We start from the raw sequence: 19,835 nt of genomic DNA, 5'->3' as shown, positions 1-19,835 counted from the left end.
TTTTTTTTCTCCGGAAAATCAGCGAACGTGTTTGACACATTTCAGGCAGAAGCTGTTAAAAAAGTGACAGCGGATGAAAAGTTCCTATAGGAAAATGTTTGAAATCGCCGACTCACACAACTTTTATTCTTTGTTTTTAAAAAACAAAAAAAAAGGTCACCAGTGTGAAGGGCTGGCATGAAGAACAATCACACGGAAAGGATTTTTCCTCTTTTTTTTTTTTTCACCCCCCCCCCCTTACAGCACAACACACAAGATCATAACAATACTACACTTCATAAAGTGCGAGCTGACGATATCTGAAATCGCCTGTCAACACGGGGGGGGGGGGGGGGGGGGACGCGGAGGTTTGATATTACAATGGGGAAAGAAAAAGAAATGTAGAAACGGCTCATGTTCCCAGACGAATGTAAAATGGAGAAAACAGCGGTGGTGTTCCTCTGCCTCTCTTCAAGTCCTTAAAAGTTGGAATGTAACATCTTTAGAAAAAAAAAACGGCCAAAGAACAAACTGGCCTCGCGGACGCCTCGCTCCTCCTCGACTCCCAACTGCAAGATTTCATCACACGTTTTACAGACTGACTAAATACTCAACAAACACATCTTGTGCCAAAACGTCGCTTGACATTTATCTGTACACGCACTCTAACAGTGTCAATAAATAGAATAAGACCGGCCCGGCTTGGCTACTTCCTGCAAGGGTGCATTTTTTTTTTTTTTGGAACATTTTGGTCAAAGGGCAGTTAACGGTGTTTGCACTATCAGCATCACTACGACGGCCTGTGCATCCCAACCCACCCCCCCCCCCCCCCCCACTTACTGAAATGCTACGTCCTACTGCAGAACAGAACTCAAACAGAAGCAGTACATGAAGGGACCGAATGCGATCCTTCTTTGATCCACTGCCGAACGAATGTCTTACACAGGTTTTTGGGGTGTTCTGAGACATTTTGTGGAGCAATATTAGAACCCAGGGCATCATGGGAAGTGCCTTTTGCCTTAGCATAAATATGCTTCAGTCACAAGAACAGGTGGCTGCCTGGTTTAAGGCCATTAACGGGACTTCCTGTGAACTACCATCTTTTTTAATGTCTCAAGCGTTCTTGTTTGCGCACTGGCTTGTTTGTATTTCTTTAAACCAATCACAGTTGTCTTGGGGCGGCGCTAAGCCCAGGACGCAGCGACGGTACCCTTGCAAAAAACAAAACAAAACCTGCAACTCGTAGATAGCAGAAGGGGAGGAGAATGCCATTGGCCAACTGAAATAGCCTACATCCGGTGAGTCAGACCAGCAAGCAGTAACCGCCATGGACTTAAGCTGCAGTTCCTCTATTGATCACTAGGTGATGGCACCGGAGAGTCTCGGACTGCCTTAAGGTGCCGGTATGCTTCAACAGAGGTGTCCGCTCCGATTGGTCAAACACTGGCTTCACTTGGCCTCCAACTATTCGTAACAACTATAAGAACACCTTAGCACCTCTGACATGGTTGGATGACACGTCAGACAGACTAGTTCTTTTCAAGCATAATGCCGCCTTTACTAGGGATAGGTTCTGATGGCAGGTTCCATTTTGGATCAGGTTCCATAGTTGATTCGTTAAGCTCCATGGCCAACAAATCCCTTATCAGGGAGGGTACTCATGACAAGGGGGGGGGGGGTAGGTCCCTTGGCTTCAATACTTAACTAGCGTCCATCATGTTAAAGTGAGAACTGGTGTTGCGCCGTATTCTGTGACCAACCTTTTCACCTTCAGGTAACGTTAAGTGCTTTGTGCATGCCGAACAATCTGTTATTCCTTTAACTGATATTCGCTGAATGAGGAAGCAGAAATAATATTATTTCTACAAACTACCTAAAAGGATTCGATAAGGGATCTGAAAGGAGTTCCGGAATTTGATTCAGATTCCATAAAATGCTAAAATGCGCACGCGCCAGGGTGTTATTTTCTGGGTTTCAATTCACATTGGCCGCACTCCATTTGGCCCTGCCAGCACACTGATAGTTACACAGCAGCAAAGGGGCGTGGAGACCCCCCTCTTTTTACAGCTTTCTAAGTGTTGGGCGGAGACACTACAGGGCATTTTCCAGTTGGATTCAGCCACTGCAAACTTTTATAATGCTATTGATATTTGGTTTCGTTGATGCACAAACCCTCAGGCTTGCACAAGTGGACTTTTGTGGACCCACCTAGTTCAAACCGGCACCGTGCTGGTCGGGTTTGGGAGTGCACCTGAAGAATTACTGCATGTGTGAGGGGTGGGGGGGGTTCACGGTCGGGTGTGCTCCCAACAGATGTGGACATGGACAGCAGATTCGGCGTGTACGGCCCCGTGCGCAACATGGGCAGTTGATAAAACTCGGGTCAAGCGGCCCCTCGCGATCGCGCAGACACGACAAGTGTAGCTTGTCATTAAAAAAAAAAAAAAAAAAAACGTGTCAACTGCTCTCAACAGTTAAAAGCCGGCCACGTCGGCTGCTGCTTGTTCGTCCCTCCTGGTTTCGAAGCAGCGGGATCAACGGCTGGGAAAAAAAAAAAAAAAAAAAGAAAAGAAATCCATGACTACAGTTCGTGAAAGAGAAAGTTTACAAAAAGAAGCTATACAACTGGCAGGTCACGTGATCACGTGTCATCACAGAGGGAACGGCGGGTTTTGGCGAGTCAGTGAAGTAAGAAACGGAAATAGTGCATGCTGCTGTCGGCAAAACAATATGAGTGCGCGTCCTCACAAGGTCATCTCCTCCGCTACCAAACTGGATTGTCTTCATTTGTGGACTCAGCTACAAACGTACAGGCCCATGCCACACATGCACCGGCTCAATTGGACTTCCCGGCCCCCCATGCCATTTTAAAATCTACAAGCCCTTTCCCATCCTTAAAAAAAAGAAAAGACAAAAAAAAAAAAAAAAAAAAGGTGGAGGCCATTTCTTCTTCTTCTTCTTTTTTTTGCATGCAAATACAGCACAGTGATACGGGACAGGGAGTAACTGTCACGAGGCCGAAACGATGGACAATCAAAAAGACGGGCCGCCGATTAATGACACGAAGGGAGCGTGAGGGGCCTACCCACGACACCGCAAACGGAAAACACGGCGCTCACGCACCTCAGCCTGCTACAAGTTCAGCTGTTATGCAAAAAAAAAAAAAAATAACAGCTAAAAAAAATAAATAAATAAATACAAAAATGCAGAGAGCGGCGAGAAAAGTTCTGGCGAGATCTTTCTGTGCTTGTTTTTTTTTGTAATATTTACTAATGCGCAGTGTTCTCTCTCAGCGCCTGCTCCCCTTGCTGCCCAGGGTTCCCCTCTATCCTTCGCTCTAACAAACAAGGAGGAATAGCACTTAACTGATCAACGGCGATCTTTGTAACCTCGCGCTTGGGATGGGGAATGCTGAGTTAGTCACTTGGTTTACTCTTATGTCTTACATGATGCTTATATATTTACGAGGCAAGCCGATGAGACTCAACAATGTGTGTGTGTGTGGGGGGGGGGGTTTACACTGCATTAAACTCTCTGGCTTATCTATGTGAACATGTTCATGTGGCATCCACGAGTCGAACGGTTAAATTCAGGACGTGAACTTGTATGTGCTCAATCAGTTATTTCATTACCTGTAAAAAATAAAATGAAATAAAATAAAATGAAATAAAATGAAACAAAATAAAGACTGCGAGGGCTCTGGCAGTTGAGTCTGTACACGTATGCCGTTTGGCCCTGCGCGGCGATGTTAGTAGGCTTCCAGTGAATCATCCCAAAATAGGCTCTGCACGTCCAGCATGGTCGCCAGCTCCAAAACATGCTTCTGTAGAAGGCTGCTCTCCACCGTGTCCTGTTTGGGGAGCTCGGGGTACGACTCTGGGAAACTCCGGGACTCCTGCAAGCACAGCATCAAATATCAAATCGAGATCGAGATGATTTCTTGGGGAAAAAAAACACAGCAGCAGCAGCGACTTACCCGGAAGAGTTTATGCAGTCTCAGGGTGGCTGAGCAGAACACAAAGCGGATCAGCAGCAGCCGGAGGAACTCGTCACCGAAGAATTGTAAAAAGGCTTGATCTGCGGAGAGAAAATGAATCCAAGAACAATTTAACAATCGATTCGTTGTTTGAGTTTTTAAATTAAGCAAAAATGCCTCAAACGTTTGGATACGTTTTGGATTGTTGGTCTGACAAAAGGAGCACTTTGAAGACGCCACCTTTCGCTCTTGTGCCTTCATTATAGAGCTGACAGTTTGGGGGATGACAAGAAATCAAGGGGGAGAGAGATGGGGAATGACGTGCAAAAAAGGTCTCAGGCCTGACACGAACCAGGGACACTGTGGTCCATGGTTGGTGCTTTAACCCCGAGGCTATCAGGGCGCCCCCCCCCCCCCACACAAAAACATGTATTACACTCATCTTCACAACACACTAGCAGACATGAAAGAATCTACGGGCGGCGTGCGTACCTATGGTCCGCGATCGAGTTATCATCTGCCCGATGTCGCGGTAGACTTTGCGCAGAAACTCTTGGGCCTTCTCCCACAGCCCCCGCTGCACGCTGCTCAAGCCGCACACGGAGGAGAAAGCCAGCAGCGGGCTGTAGAGGAACAGGGTGAAGAGGCTCCCGCGCTGAGACTGATCTGGACAGGGGAAGACAGGCGAGGGGGTGAGAAGAGCCTCGTGACAGCGGCGCCAGAATCAGACAACCAATCAGGGGTCATCTGGGGGGGGGGGGGGGGGTTCTGTGTCTTGATTCCTCTCTTGACACCGCTCTGACTCACACTCCAATCCAGAAGGCGGAACCTTCCGTGGAAGCTTGTATAGAGTCGATGTGATTGGCCAGTTACGTTGCTAGCTATCCCTGATTGGTTGTTTGATTCGGACCTGGGCCAGTTTTTTAAAAGACCAAATACAAAAGGGGGCAGGTGCTCAGACATTTTTTTTTTTTTTTTTTTTTTTAAAAGGACCCCTTCAATTACATTTTGTTAGTGGCATGCAATGGTAAAAATGAGTTATTTCAATAATATTGCCTACCGCAGCTTTAATCAAGATTCAGCAAAAAACTGCCCAGCTAATAACTGCAGCTTTTTGTTTACTGCCTCTTATTGTCAACAAATCGCACGTGCAGACCAAAACCAACAATGAATGTGTCATACTAACAAGTACAGTGTAAGCACTGAGAGGCTGTTGGTTTTGGTCTTTCCGTGGGATGAGATGCAGAACACCACTCAGACTTCTTCGTTAAATGAACCTGTCGTTGGACAGCGAGACGCACCTTGTACAGTCTTGGGATATACTGTAGGTGATAGTAGGCACACCAGAGGCTGGCCGAACAGATTTGTGAAATTCTATTAGGATAAACATAAGACAAAAAAAAAAAAAAAAAAAAAATCACATTAGTGTGATCATATCATATACACCACATCATTTCAAAGTTAAAAAACGTTTCAGCGTTAAAAGCATGCGGAATCAGCCCGTGTTTGCAGTGTAGCCATGGACGCACGGACAACTATAGCTGGATTACTTTGATACTGAAGAAAGCTTAAAAACTTGTACGTCACTTAGTTATGACTCCGAGAAGGAAAATGACTTTTGAAGCACTGACTGTGTTGATAAGCAAGCGACTTCCTGTTTTGGTTTTAGAACCACCGGCATGCACCTGTCCCTTTCACCTCACACGCCTCTCCCTCCGTTGTTGCATGAAAACATCTGATATGGAGATGGGTCAAATCACCCGAAAGACACATTTTTTACGTACCTTGTAGGCTGTGCTGTTAGAAGAATCCACAATGACAAAAAGTGGCTTCCGGGTGAAAGGGAATAAGTCCCCCGGATGAAGGCTGCAACATTACAAACAAGTCAGTGTCACCTACATTTATGTCTCAGCAAGTAAAAGTTCCACTGATTTCTTCTCTCTGGTTAGGGCTAGCAACTGCCGACTAGCACGAGGAAGTCTTTTCACATTTTTAAATTTGAGCTTTTCCTAAAATGTTTTTAAAAAAAAATCAACATTTTGAATAATGATAACAAATATATGACAATCTCTCACCAGTGCATTTCTTTCTGGGCCTGGTTCCTCTTCTGCACCGTCTCTCCGTTCACCACGTCTCGATTTGTATTCGTGAGAACTCCTCCGAAATCGTACGGCCCTGCGGGAAGTGTTCACGAGACACGAGACCCTTTTGGCTTCAACTTGAAAAAGACGCGGTAGATTGTGACGTGCAGATCATACGTTTCACTGCAACTCTACACCGCATTGGTTAGCATGGATACAAGACTGGATGTAGGTGCACCAGGCAGGACTATCTGTCCAGTCTATTAAAGAGGGCCTATTATGCTTTTCCTTATTTTCTGTCATATATATATATATATTATAATGTTACAATATGTTACGGATATCCAAATTAAATGTTGCCAAAGTTGCCAAATAATGAGGTAAACGTATGTAAAAGTAATCCCTGTGAGCCAAAAGCTCAGGCTTCAGACTGCTCTGAACGCTCTGTTTCAGTTTTTTCAACCACCGGGTCTATCTGATGTCAGAGAGGGGCCTTAAAGAGACAGGAGCTCAAACGGCTTCAGACAGAGGGTGAACTGAGGGGCTGCATGAAGGGCCAGAATAAGACAAATCAGGACTTTTTTGAACTGTGAATCATGCAAAGCTGCTCTAGTGGAATCACAAAATGAAAATATAGAGCTGGAAATGAGCATAACAGGTCCCCTTTAATACCATTCATTTTTAAAATCCTAACAATGGAAACAGTTTGGTGGCATGTCCATATTAGGAAAACAATGTGGGGTGTAACATTTAGCATTTTACCTTCATAATCTGAATTCCCAGTCGGGAAGACTCCAGTCGCTGACAGGTAGACAAGCAGAACGCTGTTGGCAGGCAATTCCTGGAAATTAGAGCAACAGAGGACGAAAAGATAATGCAGCAAAGTAATTAAGTAAGATTAGGTTCGATGTAAATGCTACATGTACTTTAAATGCTGACATGAAATTATTAGATTAAAACAGAAAGTAGAATAATGGGTAGGGGGTGCAGAAGAAAACCTATCCAAAATATGGGTCCACATTATCAAAATCCCCCCCCCCCCCCAAGTCAGATGACACCCCTCCTCGACCAGGTCTGAATCAAACAACCAATCAGGGGGGTTCTGGGTCTTGATTCCTCTCTTCCAGACGTTGTGATTCACACTCCAATCCAGAAGGCGGAACCTTCTGTGGAAGCCCTTGGTTCTACAGAGTGGATGTGATTGGCCAGTTACGTGCTAGCTATCCCTGATTGGTTGTTTGATTCAGTCCTGGTCCATTTTTTAAAAGAGAAAATACGAAGGGGGGCGGGTGCTCACAGACACATTTTTTTTTAAAGGAGCCCTTCAGTTAGATATTGTTAGTGACATTCAATGGTCAAAATGAGTTATTTCAACCAAAATTATAATTCAATCATATTGTCTACTGTAGCTTTAAATTATATTTAGGGCTTTGATACACCATTTAAACCAATACTGACCTTAAAAGAGGCAGACAAGAAAGTAAAAAGCTGGCTGAACGTTGGCTTGTACAGCAAGTACTTGTGAGGGTTTTCTCTTTTAGCTGGCTTCTCGTTGGGTTCCTGCGGAGAAATACTTTATATAATTACTGTTCATATTTCAGTTCAAGTTTACTTTATGTGTGTCAGGGTAACCAGTCTCTGAGGAGGCGATTGTGTGTTCATTTGTCCGTCACAATAGTCAGACACCAGTGGGGAATTATGCAACTCTTGAGGGAATGATGCTCGCTCTCAATTATGGCATAATTACAGGACTGCTATTACAGGCCTAAACATGGGGACATACAGGTATTTGCTATCGATAGGCCCTGAAAGAGACATAATATGTTTACTGTTTATCTTGGCGGGATGGTGGGAATATTCTACTCTGACATTTTGAGATATAAATAATAAGCTGTATTTGTACAGCAGTTCCAAAGTGCTTCACAGTTAAAGTAACAAATACAATAAAAAAACAACAACAAAAAAAAGAGACGGCACAACAATAAAAGCAGAATAACAACCAAAACTACATTAAAAGATAAATGAAACCAATAGAATTATAAGCAGCAAACTTGTAAAAACGCCAACCTGTACAGGTGGGTTTTTAAAATTTCATGGTGTCGGAGTTCGACGGTAAAAGCACGGTCCCCCCCTTTGTTTTCAACCTGGACCACGGCACATTTAAGAGCATTTGGTCAGCAGATCTGAACCAATTTAGTAATGTTTTGGTCAAAATTCAGATTTTGATCAAACACAACAGATTTCTAGCAGATATTTCATATTCCCCACTATAATAACCTAACAAATATTCTTTGAAATTTGGTCTCGACCATTGACCAAGATTTCAGTTTTGTCTGTATTCAGCTGTAAAAATTACATCCAATCTTTGATAGCAGTAAGGCAACAGTTTGTCAGATTTAAATGATAGATAAAGCTGGGCGTCGTCTGCATAACAATGGTAGGCAACAATCTTAAACTGGCGAATAATACAACCAAAGGGGGAGCATCTCAGAATCAGAATCAGAAATACTTTATTGATCCCCGGGGGGAAATTATACATTATACAAGCTGAACAGGATGGGCCCAAGGATTGAACCTTGTGGAACCCCACACGACATACGAGTACTCCCATCTTCAGACACGACACTCACCAGCGTTCCTTGTTTCGAGGTCTGCGTGGCCAGGTTTACAGGTTCCCTCTCCAAAGCTTGAAGCATGCGGAACATATCGATGGTTAACTCGCTGAACTTCACCTAGAAAACAAAGGAAGGAAGCAACACTGACTTACTTTCGAGCGATTTGTGGAGAATCAGTATTTTAGGCATTGTGGTCTTACAAAAAAAAGGGAGGGGCCTGTCCTAAAAATGGCACTTCCTATGAAAGAGCATGTTTTATAAATCTACTCTTTTCATCAGTGTTCGCCTTCTGTAAATTATTATGTATTCTGTAAAATGCCTGTGTTAAAGGGCACCGTCGAGACACAGATTGGTGAACCTGTACATACACCTCATTCCCAAAACCACAACAAATAGTTGAGGGGCCAAAATGGAAGTCCACACATTATGTCGTATGACCAGGTCTTGTGTCAGAGGCAAACCCTCAATCATATGGGGAGGGGAAGTGATAGAGCTGACCTTTGGTGGTAGAGCTCCTTCCTCAGACAGAAAAGAATTCTCCATGCAAACATGTATGGATAATAAACGAGTGTGTGTGATTAAAACGAATAACCTTTTCAGGATTTGTTATTATTTTTCAAACATTTGTCAATATAGATGTGAATGAAGATTCTGCTCTGGTAGGAGGCCAATGACTAGAAACCACAGACTGAATATAAAGATGGACAACGAGACATCCCCCCCCCGAAAGTGAAGCCAAAACGTCTCGATCGTCCCCCCGGCGGCTGGCTGCGTTATAGGTCATATAGGCCCCCCATTTAATTCGTTATTTGATGCTATAAAAAACGGGGTGTGACGTCATGAGTGACAGCTGTGATTGACTGAGGTGTGCTCGTGATTGGGTCAGGCGGGTGTATGGGCGAGACCTCGATACCGTGGCTTCATTTTTGTACAGTGGGAGGAAGTGGGGGAGCGTCGGCCATCTTTATACACAGTCTATGGTAGAAACCCGTTCCATCCCCATATTGTTAGTGTTGCTGTTATGACCAGAATGAAAATGCAGATCTGTGTGTCAGACAGAGGAAAGAGAGGGAAGCACATGAAAAGCTGGCGGTGAAACATTGGGCCGCCTGCAAAAAAACACTTTGGTATTCCGTATATCCTTAAACCTCTCTTACGTTTTTTTTTTCCTGTGAAGTTTATTCATGCGAGTGTTGGAGTCAGTATGAGTCCCACTATGAGATTCACTGCTTGCTTCGATTTGACGAACGCCACCTGTTCATGAGGAGGCGCTGCGCTCGGCCGCTTTTTGGCTACCTGTTCTGCTCCATTTGCGGGCAAAGCTGCATTCACAAACATAATGTCACCCGGGAGTAAAACGAAGAACTTCACAGTGTGGAGCCTGCCGTTGCAAATCAGCATGTATCAGTGTCATTTATCAGTGTCGTTGGTCATATTAGGGGGCCTGGAAAACTGTGATTGAAATAAAGAGGGAATAGTTTGAAGTGAAGTTAGATGCTAAAAAAAACGTCCATGGCTTAAAAAAGGTACCATGTACAGTTTCTGACCACTAGTAGCAATATGGACCGATGTTTTTACAAGTGGGTCCCCGTTTTGCTTGTGCACGTGCATGCGGGTGACGTGATACACAGTCCTGCCCATGGTTTCGCACGTTAAAGCCACAATGCTGGTTTCAAAAGGTTCAACAAACAAGCTTTACAATCGTTTTATGCAGGAAGGAAATGCATTCAGCAACATTTGTTAGGCCTCAAGGACACACACAATAGACCATATTCAAACGGCGGCCATTTTCCTCTGACGTCAACTAACGTTAGCTGTTGTCAAACGGTAGCTAATGGGTTACCAAATATGTTGTTTCACCTTGAAATATGGCCTGATGTCTATTTTCTTTTCAGTTGCTTGAACATGTGAAAGGATAACGTTTTGTCAGATTCCCCACATTTATACGACTTGCAACCTGGAACACAGAAAATTGCTTCTGGAGAAAATCGGTTCTCTTAAAATCACTCGTGCCTGCAACTTAACATCAGATCTGTTCATACGAGTAGTCCTTGCATGAGGCCCAGTGTCTGCGTACGAAAATGGCAGTGAACTATGCATCGTAAAACCCATGTGTAGCGGTTATCATGTTGTAGAATGATTAGAACCAGTACGGACCAGATGAAACGGAGCTGCGGGTAATATGGATATGTTCCATACTGACAAGGTGTTCGGTGTTTGATATGTGTTTGAGAGGCAACAACACGTTTTCTTCAATAAGGCTGCGTGTGAAGCGTTTGGAACTGCGAATTAGAATTAGTGGGTTAAAACCTGGTTGTTACAGTTGCCGATGATTAGTGCGTCTGCAAGGACGAGCTGCCCAACCACCATGCCTTGTTCCAGCGGAGGCACGCTCCCCTCCTGCAGCCGATTGCTGGTGACGATGACAGAATTGTTGTCGTTCAGAACGACCACCGGATCTGCCTGTTGTTGTTGCACAAATGGAGAGAAAAAAAAACACCAGTGAGTCCCCGACAACATTGAAAGTGCCGAGTTATGTTACATTTGGAGGGCTGGTTACCTCTACGAAAGCTGCCACTTCCTGCAGAACCAGGTTCCATTCCAATTGGTCCTCTGTGTTGAATCGCTGCGTGTAATCCTCGATTTCCTCGGACAACTCCTGCAGGTAGAAGACAGGCGATGAAGTCGCGCAGATTTACAATTACAAACACTTACTCCGCGCTACTGCAAGAGTGTTCTCGGAAATAGTCCCAACGGCCGTTTTTGTTGAATCCACTCGCCAAAGAGCCGCTCGTGCTGGGTTATAATGGCGGTGGAGACAGTGGGAGAGGAGCTTCTGGTGTCACGAGAGGATGAAGGGAAGGAGAATTCTTCCTTGATTACCCATATTCAGACTGTCAGTTCTTCTGTTTAGCCGCCTAGCCTCAGCCCTTAGCGCTGCCTTAGCATGGACGTGCTGGGGACAGGGGAACTCTAAGGCCATGCTGGTCTCAACTGACCGACTTTTCGGATAAGGAAAACAGGACATTTTGGATGTATGGACATACTTGGTCATGCTCTCACCTCAATGCAGAAAAGTTACAAAGCCAAGAATCCCCCCCAGGCAGCCTTTCAGGCCTAACCCCGACGCCCCTAAACTAAAAGGCAGCGCCCGCTTGACCTGAATGGTAAATACTTTCATAATCAATTTCTCCTGCGCAACAGAAATATTTTCGGTTGTGTTTCAAAGATGTAGCACCCCCAGCCAGAGTGTGTTTGTAAAATGTACAGAGGCAAGGGGCATAGTGCTCATCTGTCTTTGTGGTGAGCAATCCACCACTCTTTGTCCAGTATAGCTGTAACTTACAAGGAAACCACATCACTGTCAAAAGATGGCTGCTGTACATCATGGGCTAACCCGACTAGCACGGTTCAGCTAACGGACGACAGCAACCAACGTTCTCATGCTCCTTGGGAAAGCAGGGTCGCACAAGCAACAAAGTTTTGCTCTAATTAAAAAAATAAAATAAAAGTTGCTTCCATACCTTCACCAAAACTTTGACTAGGTCCATCTTGTTCAGCAGTAAACAGACGACTATGTAGCGAGCGTAATATCGAAGCTTCTTCACCACTAATTCTGGCCTGATGGAAGACAAAGAGAACACAACATGAACTTGCAAAGTCAAACAAATACACATTTCAATAAGCTCAGATGACACCTTATGGTTCGCTTGCCAGTGTATGTGTACACCATAGAGCTCCAATGTTGTCCAACAAAACATCAATCCCACATACACATCCCTGCTGCCCCAAATACTCACAAAAAATAGTCCCCCCAACTAATGCAGTATTTCGTTAGTTTGATTAAGACCACAATGGCCAGCTGTTTTCGGAAAATCACTTATACATTCATGACATGTTTTTAAATATAGAATATCGAAACCCTAGACTTTTATATTGCTGCACCAAAGGCATCTACTTCCTGAAATTGCAACTTGCAATATTTGAAGAAAAAAAACAACGTACCTGTCCTCTTTGTTGACCTGAAAGTAGTAGGAGCGCTGACGGATGGCCGAGTAGAACGAAAAGGCCTCATTCAGGTAACTTGTTTCTGAGGTACGAAGGCTGCCGGTCAAGATTACAAGTAGAAGGTGTGTTACTATCTCTGCAAGGGGAGCGCATCTCCAATTGATCAAATACATCATAGATTGATTATCTACATTTTTGCAGGGATTCCAAAAGTTAGAAAGGTCAATTTCAAATTCAGGTAACGTGTGGAGTCTTTGTACATAAAAGTCAGTGGGTCAGTCACATGTTGCCTCGAACCGGCAGCACGTGTCACTTATTATTTCAAGGCACTCTGATCCCTTCCAGAGAACAATTCTGATTTCCTGAAGAAGCGTCGTTCATACATTTGTTGAGCATGGCACTCAAAACCGCTTCTGTGGCGGATCCCGCTACAGTAGGTGCCCTGGCCCCTCTGTCTGAAACACGCCGTTTGAGCTCCTGTCTCTTTAAACCCCCCCTCCCTAAAAGCCCACTTTCTTCTGATGGGCCAGCCAAGTTCTGGAAGTCTTTGGCAGAATTTCCAGAGGCAAACTGTAAACCTAACGTTACTAAGCAACGTTGACGTAAACATAAACATCTGGTCTGTGCCTGGAGCAGAGACACCATATAAGGACATCGGTGCCTCTCTGACATCACATAGACACGGCGGTTGAAAAAACTGAAACGGAGCGTTCAGAGCAGTCTGAAGCCTGAGCTTTAGGCTCACAGGGATTACTGTTACATATGTTTACCTCATTATTTGGCAACATTTAGTATGAATATGTTTTTGAATATTTATTTTAATTCTACATAAATATAATAATGTATAATATATGATATATAACATAATAATATGATAGTTTGACTTACTAGTAGTGGTAATAAAGCTGTCCAATTTTGGATGCAACTTCCCCAATCTGCCATCTCTTCAAGCCATACCGACTGTCCAGAACCTGCCTGTCAAGAAATGAAAAACATATAATACTGAGCACTACACGACGGAATCATTCAACCAGAGTGACAGAACATCTGGCAAATGACAAGTGTGACAGTCATCACCCCGTTACATGTGCATCAGACAACTAAGAAACAAATAGATTTGAGGGAAATACGGCAGACACTGGTCCTAACAGGTTTAAGAGCGTTTTGAATGACTACATGGGGGAACCACATCCTCCAAACCGTCGTCCAGCTATTCTAAACTGAACAACGTGAACTAATAAGAGATAGGAAATGACCTGTGCTGCTGCTGGAACTTCCACAGCTTAGTGTAGACATCAAATGTCCGTCCAAAGTAGGACTGCCACTGCTTGTGTCCATACTGAGGGAGGTCCCTGCGGGCAAAGAGCACAGTGAAGAAACGGTCAGAACATCTTTAACTGCTCTCGGCTCGAAGGAAAAGTCAAACATTTTTGGGGATACAGTTGTTGTCCGGAGGGTTTTCAGACCGTTACCTGACGCCTGACACATGGTCACGTCCAAGGAAGAGACCCGACCCTTTTAGTTCCTTTACGTGAAGCACACTTGTAATGAATTTGAACATAAAAAACACTAGTCACACTGTAACCACCTGGCTCTATGACCAGAAGATTATTCTACATAGACAGTTTGGAGTAGTTTAATGCCCATTTTGTCCCTTTGTAGAACTCAAGAACCAATTTCCAGTAGCAACTGAAGTATTTAAAGTTCGAAAAGTTTTGGTGCCCACTGAGTTAAATAGTTGTTTTTAGTGTCTAACTAGAAAAGCCAAAGTTACCGAAGCAATCAATGTTCTCATTTAAATGTGCAATAACCGATTGTACAAGTCGCGAACACAACAATGACATATCATCACCTTTTAAGTTGAGATATATATATATATATATACACACACGCAAATCTCATCTTCAAAAGAAAGACAAGAAAAAAAATGTTACTATACCAATTCTCATTTCATTAAACCTCAATTTAATCTATACAAAGTCCTACTGATCTGAAGCTCCATAGCCAATTATGAACGATCAGAATCACATTAAATTATGTGTCACTACTTCACAGGTTCTGAGTGTGTGAGCCCTTTCAAATGGGACCTTTGAGCCGATGATCAAGTCACTGTGTCAATGATTCCAATGTGACGAGAAGAACGCATCAGTTCTGACTAATACGCCGCAAACTCGGCGTGTGTCACTCTCAGCTCAGATCATAGCAAACAGAATGGAAGAAAAAAAATTAGAGTGACAGGGTAAACAAACAAAAAAAAAATGTTATTATTATTTCATTTTATGTAACCATCTTTCAGTCCAGCTCAAGAGCCTGGCCAGTTTCTTTCTCTCTGTCAGCGTTGTCCTGCTTGGCTCGCCACCAGATGACAGGTTCACCAGCTCCTGCTAGTCCATATGGCCAATCTGGTCTGTTTGGACTCCACAGTCTTTCTGAGCTTATTGTGATATCCACTGTGACAATGTCACAGCAAAAACATCCAAAATGCTCAACAACTTTAAAAGGCACCATAGTGTAGAGAGTGAGATGTCCGTGTCTTGTGTAATTATACAGCAGCTCTGGGTGCTGTATAAATACTGTATTATACTGTATAATACTATTCATACACTGTGCTTTTAAAACGAGCCGTCAGGACGTCCGTAAGGTTGTGATGTCACAACTATACAGTCAGCCACACTGCCAGCAGGTCATCTGCTCCAATCACAGCACCACCCACCAAGTACAGGGACGCTCATCCACCCGCTCAGTCTGTTTAAGTTATTGGAGCGCTCTGCTCAGGAACTACTCTTCAAGTGTTTAGAGGTTGTTCAGTTTGTCTCAAACGGCTTGTTTCAGACGGAGGGGGGGAACTGAGGGGCTGCATGAAGGGCCAGGAGGAGATGCATAGAGACTTTTTTCAACTGTGAATCATGCAAAGCTGCTCTAGTGGAGTCCCAGAATAAGAATATGGAGTTGGAAATGAGCATCACATGGGGCCTTTAAAATGTAAATGTCATTTAAAGTCAATCTGAGGACTTGATCTAGGCTTGAATTTAAATTAGATTCCAGTAGGAGCATCTAGGTGGCCCTTTTAAGAAGAACATCGATTCGGTTTCAAGTTGGAAGAAAGCCTGGTATTTGTTCTACAGGCGGCAGGCGACAGAAAAACCGTTCCCTTCTGTGCCCCAGGGAGGGGCATTTGTTGTCCGTGCTGAATCAGCGTCAGCAATCCTTTGAGCGTTCTCAGCCCTCTAACTGAAGAAAAACAACGACATACAAAAAGGTTGAGGCTTTCCTAAAGCTGGAAAAGGACACAGAGCCACAGCAATCTAACTGAGAACGAGCGTCTCTGCTCTCTAATCACACCCTCACAACCTGCTGCCCCCTCAGCAGGTGAGGTGGCTCCTCGTAACACAGACGGACTGAAATTCCGGTGGACCACAGCGATGTGCAAGTATATGGCAGATTAACTGGAATTTCAGTAGTCTCAAATTAAAATATTCAATACATGCCTGACAAGCAAACAGAGACATTGCAAACACATTTGAATTTTAGCGTTCGAACAAAACCTGAAGAGAAAGCTATCTGTCATTTTACTTCGTGCTAAGATATTTCTAAAATGAAGCTTCAATTCGTTGCATAAGCTCGCTGAACTTTAATGAAACAAAAATTACCACGCAAGGTAAGCAAGTCTTTGTTGTTCAAGTCACGCGCTTCATGTAAGTCATGATTTATCCACTGAGTCTGTTTCCGTTGCACGTTTTACTTTCATCCACGCGCCAACTTTTCCACTTCCAGGCAAACGTCAAAGCTTTTTTTTTTTTTTTTGTTCCTGGTGTTTCCACTCAGGTTTTTTTTGTTTGTTTATGTGTCAATTGAAAATGCACAGGAAATCTAGTTTGTCCACCAGAGATTACTGACAATATGATTTTTATACTGTTCCACAGTCCCGTTCAGCCTGCATGTTGGTCACAACTCTTTACAAAACGCATCTAAAAGGGATCTGCATCAAGATTGTTTATGTTTAAAAAATGACCATCGAACCATAAATCTTTTTATTTTTTTACCAAATAGCCTCAAAAATCCAGTCGGGCCATATTAATATTAATTAATCAAGTTTATTTGTCACATGTAATCATATAAAAAAGGTGCAATCGCAGTGAAATGTATACCTTCAGTAAAATAGTTAGTTAGGTTAGGGGTCCACATGTCTCTTGTCTGTACAGGAATCACTGTCACGGCGTGTTAAGATAGTTAAGATGTGTGTCGTTTCATTTGTGGGTCAAAATACTAAAAGTATGTCAGTTCTAAAATGGAAGGTTTTTGATAATAACTTCAAACCAGCCTCAGTATGACCAGAGATCCAAACAACAGGCAGCAAAAGGGATCACAGCTCCGTGCGCTTGTGTTGACACTGCATCATTTTGGTGCCCCTTCGAGCCTTCGCCCCCTCTTATTAATTAGCGTTACATATTTTCGGTGTTGCCTTTATTAAGCGGTGCACGCTGCAGTGTGTGACTGCGATAGTGGAGCACCAATTCAATCTACCAGCAACCAATCACAAAAGGTGTAAAATAGGCCAGTGATGCTCAGCTGATAATTGCTTCAATTACATAATCATAAGAAGACGAAGAAGAAAAAAAAAAAAAAAGGGTCTCAATTTCCAGATCAGGAAAGTAGTCAACTCAATTCAGGTCACTGACGCAGATACGTTGCCCATCTTGCACAAATGCTATCATGTTTGTGAACGTTTATGTCTGAGGAAGATACTAAAGTGCCACTGAAGCAAATAAAAGAAGGGAGATTCAATCTTTATGCAGTATCTAGTGGGTGGAGGTAGGCCTGTCACCACAACCACTCTTGTCGGACGACATATTGTCCCGGAAATAATTGCGATAAACGAAATCATTTTGCCACTTTTTGTTGCCGCAAAGTCGGCATACCGGCTTGTTCACATTTAACAGACTCATCCGGCTAAAACCGGAAATGTTCCCACACACACACACACACACACACACACACACACAGACACACAGACACACACAGACACACACACACAGACACACACACACCTGTGGTGCTGTGGAGCGCAGCTTTGAAACCAAGTCCTTTCTGTGTGCAACTACACCTATTAGCCTCGAGTAACACGTTATCTTCACGTCACCTGGTTCACTGTGTGTGTGTGTGTGTGTGTGTGTGTGTGTGTGTGTGTGTGTGTGTGTGTCCCGTTTATTTGACACGCCTGAAAACATGCGAATGCTGTTTCTTCTGTTAATATATTCATGTGGAAATAACACATCATTGTGGGATTGGTTATCGGACTTCCCAAATGAATGGCAGTCCAATGAAATACATAGAAATGCCTTGGAAAAACGCTGCACTATTAATACACTAACAGGTCTTGTTAATAGAGACCTTAAACTTTAAGATAAATATTGTATTTGCATATTTACTAAGCATGGTCCATTACGGCCTTATGCTTGAACAATGGTTAATTCCTTTTTAGGTAAATATTAACTGTAAATAAATACAAACACACTAAAGAGTCGGGCAGCAGCCTCCTCTATGCAGCCAGGGAGGCAAAACCCGGGGAAAAGAAAGTGCAAATCACTCTCTGCTGCTCATAAAGCTGAATCCCCATTGACTCAGCCTGGGTATCTGCAGATACTAAACACCACTCTGATACCAATGCTATTTTTTCCCCCAAAATTTAAATCTGCACGCCTCGCAGTGCAGAAATTACATTTTTTCACGGGAGGTAACGACAGGCCAGGTGAGGCCAGGAATTCAGCAGCTCACCGTGACTGTATGAATGTGACTGAATTTAAAGGTCCCATATTGTAGAAAGTGAGCTCTCCACGTCTTGTTTGATTATAAAGCAGCTCTGGGTGCTGTATAAATACTGTGAAAGCATCAAAACGCTCAGCCCGTATTCAGAAACTGCTCCTTTAAACAAGCCGTCGGGACTTCCGTAAGGTTGTGATGTCATAACTATACAGTCACCGCCCTAAGCCACGGCCCCAGCAGGTCATAAAAATATAGAGCTGAAATGAGCATGATATGGGACCTTTAAGTTATTGGATCAAGTTGGCCAACCAGAAGAAAGTGGGCTTTTTTACGGGGGGGGGCTTAAAGAGACAGGAGCTCAAACGGCTTGTTTCAGACAGAGAGTGAACATGAAGGGCCAGTAGAAGATAAATAAGGACTTTTTTCAACTGTGAATCATGCAAAGCTGCTCTAGTGGAGTCCCAGAATAAAAATATGAAGCTTTAAATGAGCATAGTATGGGACCTTTAAATGAACTCTATACTGACATTGACAAACAAGCTGTACCCAATCACCGTCCCGACCTCCACCCGCTTACATTAAGGGCACACTACCTCCTTGTGTTGGCACTGGACGTACGTCACGCGCTGCTCAGTCCAACATGAACATACTTCCTAGGGGCGCCGAGCTGGATCCTTTACATGTCGTCCCTGCATTGCGTTTTGCGTGCATTTCCCCACAACCAGCCCACGAGGCGCGGGTGGCCAAACAGCAGAGCGGGTTAAAACTGACCTTAGTCCATTGAAGAGTTGTTTGGACTTGTCCAGGAGATAGCAGAAGTCTGTGACCGTCTTCCTTTCGCCTAACGGGATATCATCCTCAGTCTCAGCTCCAGTCATGACACTGACTTTTCACACCTGATTGCAAAACACAAACAAATACTGTGGATATGTACTGCATTAAAAAAACAACAACAACAACACTGGCTAAAAATATAGGACCAAATGTGAACTTACAAAGAACTAACAAGAGATAAATGTCAACCATATAAAACTATTGCCACTGAGCAGACAGTAGCTGGTTGCAGGCATCTGGGTGTCTTACAGGTGCCCTACTTTGAGAAGTAGAAATAAGAAACTATGGGAGGAAACGTGTCACATGGTCACCTTTTTTAGGCTGACCTGGGCTGTCCCAGATTTCACTCTCACAGCGGCTGCAACCATCAGCTTGCTAAGGCGGGTGCGCAATCGGGTCAGGGCGGCGCACGCAGCCTGGTCACAATGTTGAGCCTCATCAAAACCACTGGCAAAAGCAATGTGGGGCTCGCTCCGCCGTGGAAACGACCGATTATAGCCTCACAGCCGCCAGCCTTCGGAGGCGGGGCTGCCTTGTGCGCGCCTGTGCGTGATGGAGGGAAGCTGTCAGCTGTCGCCA

General features: G+C 43.9%; 1 protein-coding gene across 1 annotated transcript; it reads right to left on the bottom strand.

Moving 5' to 3' along the window:
• Positions 1–3,727: 3,727 nt before the first annotated feature.
• scai (suppressor of cancer cell invasion) lies at positions 3,728–19,300 on the bottom strand. Its single transcript, XM_070924999.1, has 16 exons — positions 19,194–19,300; positions 13,916–14,011; positions 13,548–13,634; positions 12,657–12,755; positions 12,176–12,272; positions 11,212–11,310; positions 10,962–11,114; positions 8,667–8,768; positions 7,495–7,596; positions 6,799–6,877; positions 6,031–6,130; positions 5,740–5,821; positions 5,257–5,329; positions 4,448–4,621; positions 3,956–4,056; positions 3,728–3,874 (listed from the first exon to the last, which is right to left on the bottom strand). Exons 1-16 carry the CDS (start codon positions 19,298–19,300, stop codon positions 3,728–3,730), a joined length of 1,698 nt encoding a protein of 565 aa, XP_070781100.1.
• Between the last annotated feature and the right edge of the window lie 535 nt (positions 19,301–19,835).

The sequence above is a fragment of the Enoplosus armatus genome, chromosome 18 (assembly GCF_043641665.1).
Source record: "Enoplosus armatus isolate fEnoArm2 chromosome 18, fEnoArm2.hap1, whole genome shotgun sequence".
Taxonomy (NCBI): domain Eukaryota; kingdom Metazoa; phylum Chordata; class Actinopteri; order Centrarchiformes; family Enoplosidae; genus Enoplosus; species Enoplosus armatus.
The sequence above is the reverse complement of the archived record's forward strand: the minus strand, read 5'-3'. Positions and strand labels throughout refer to the sequence as shown.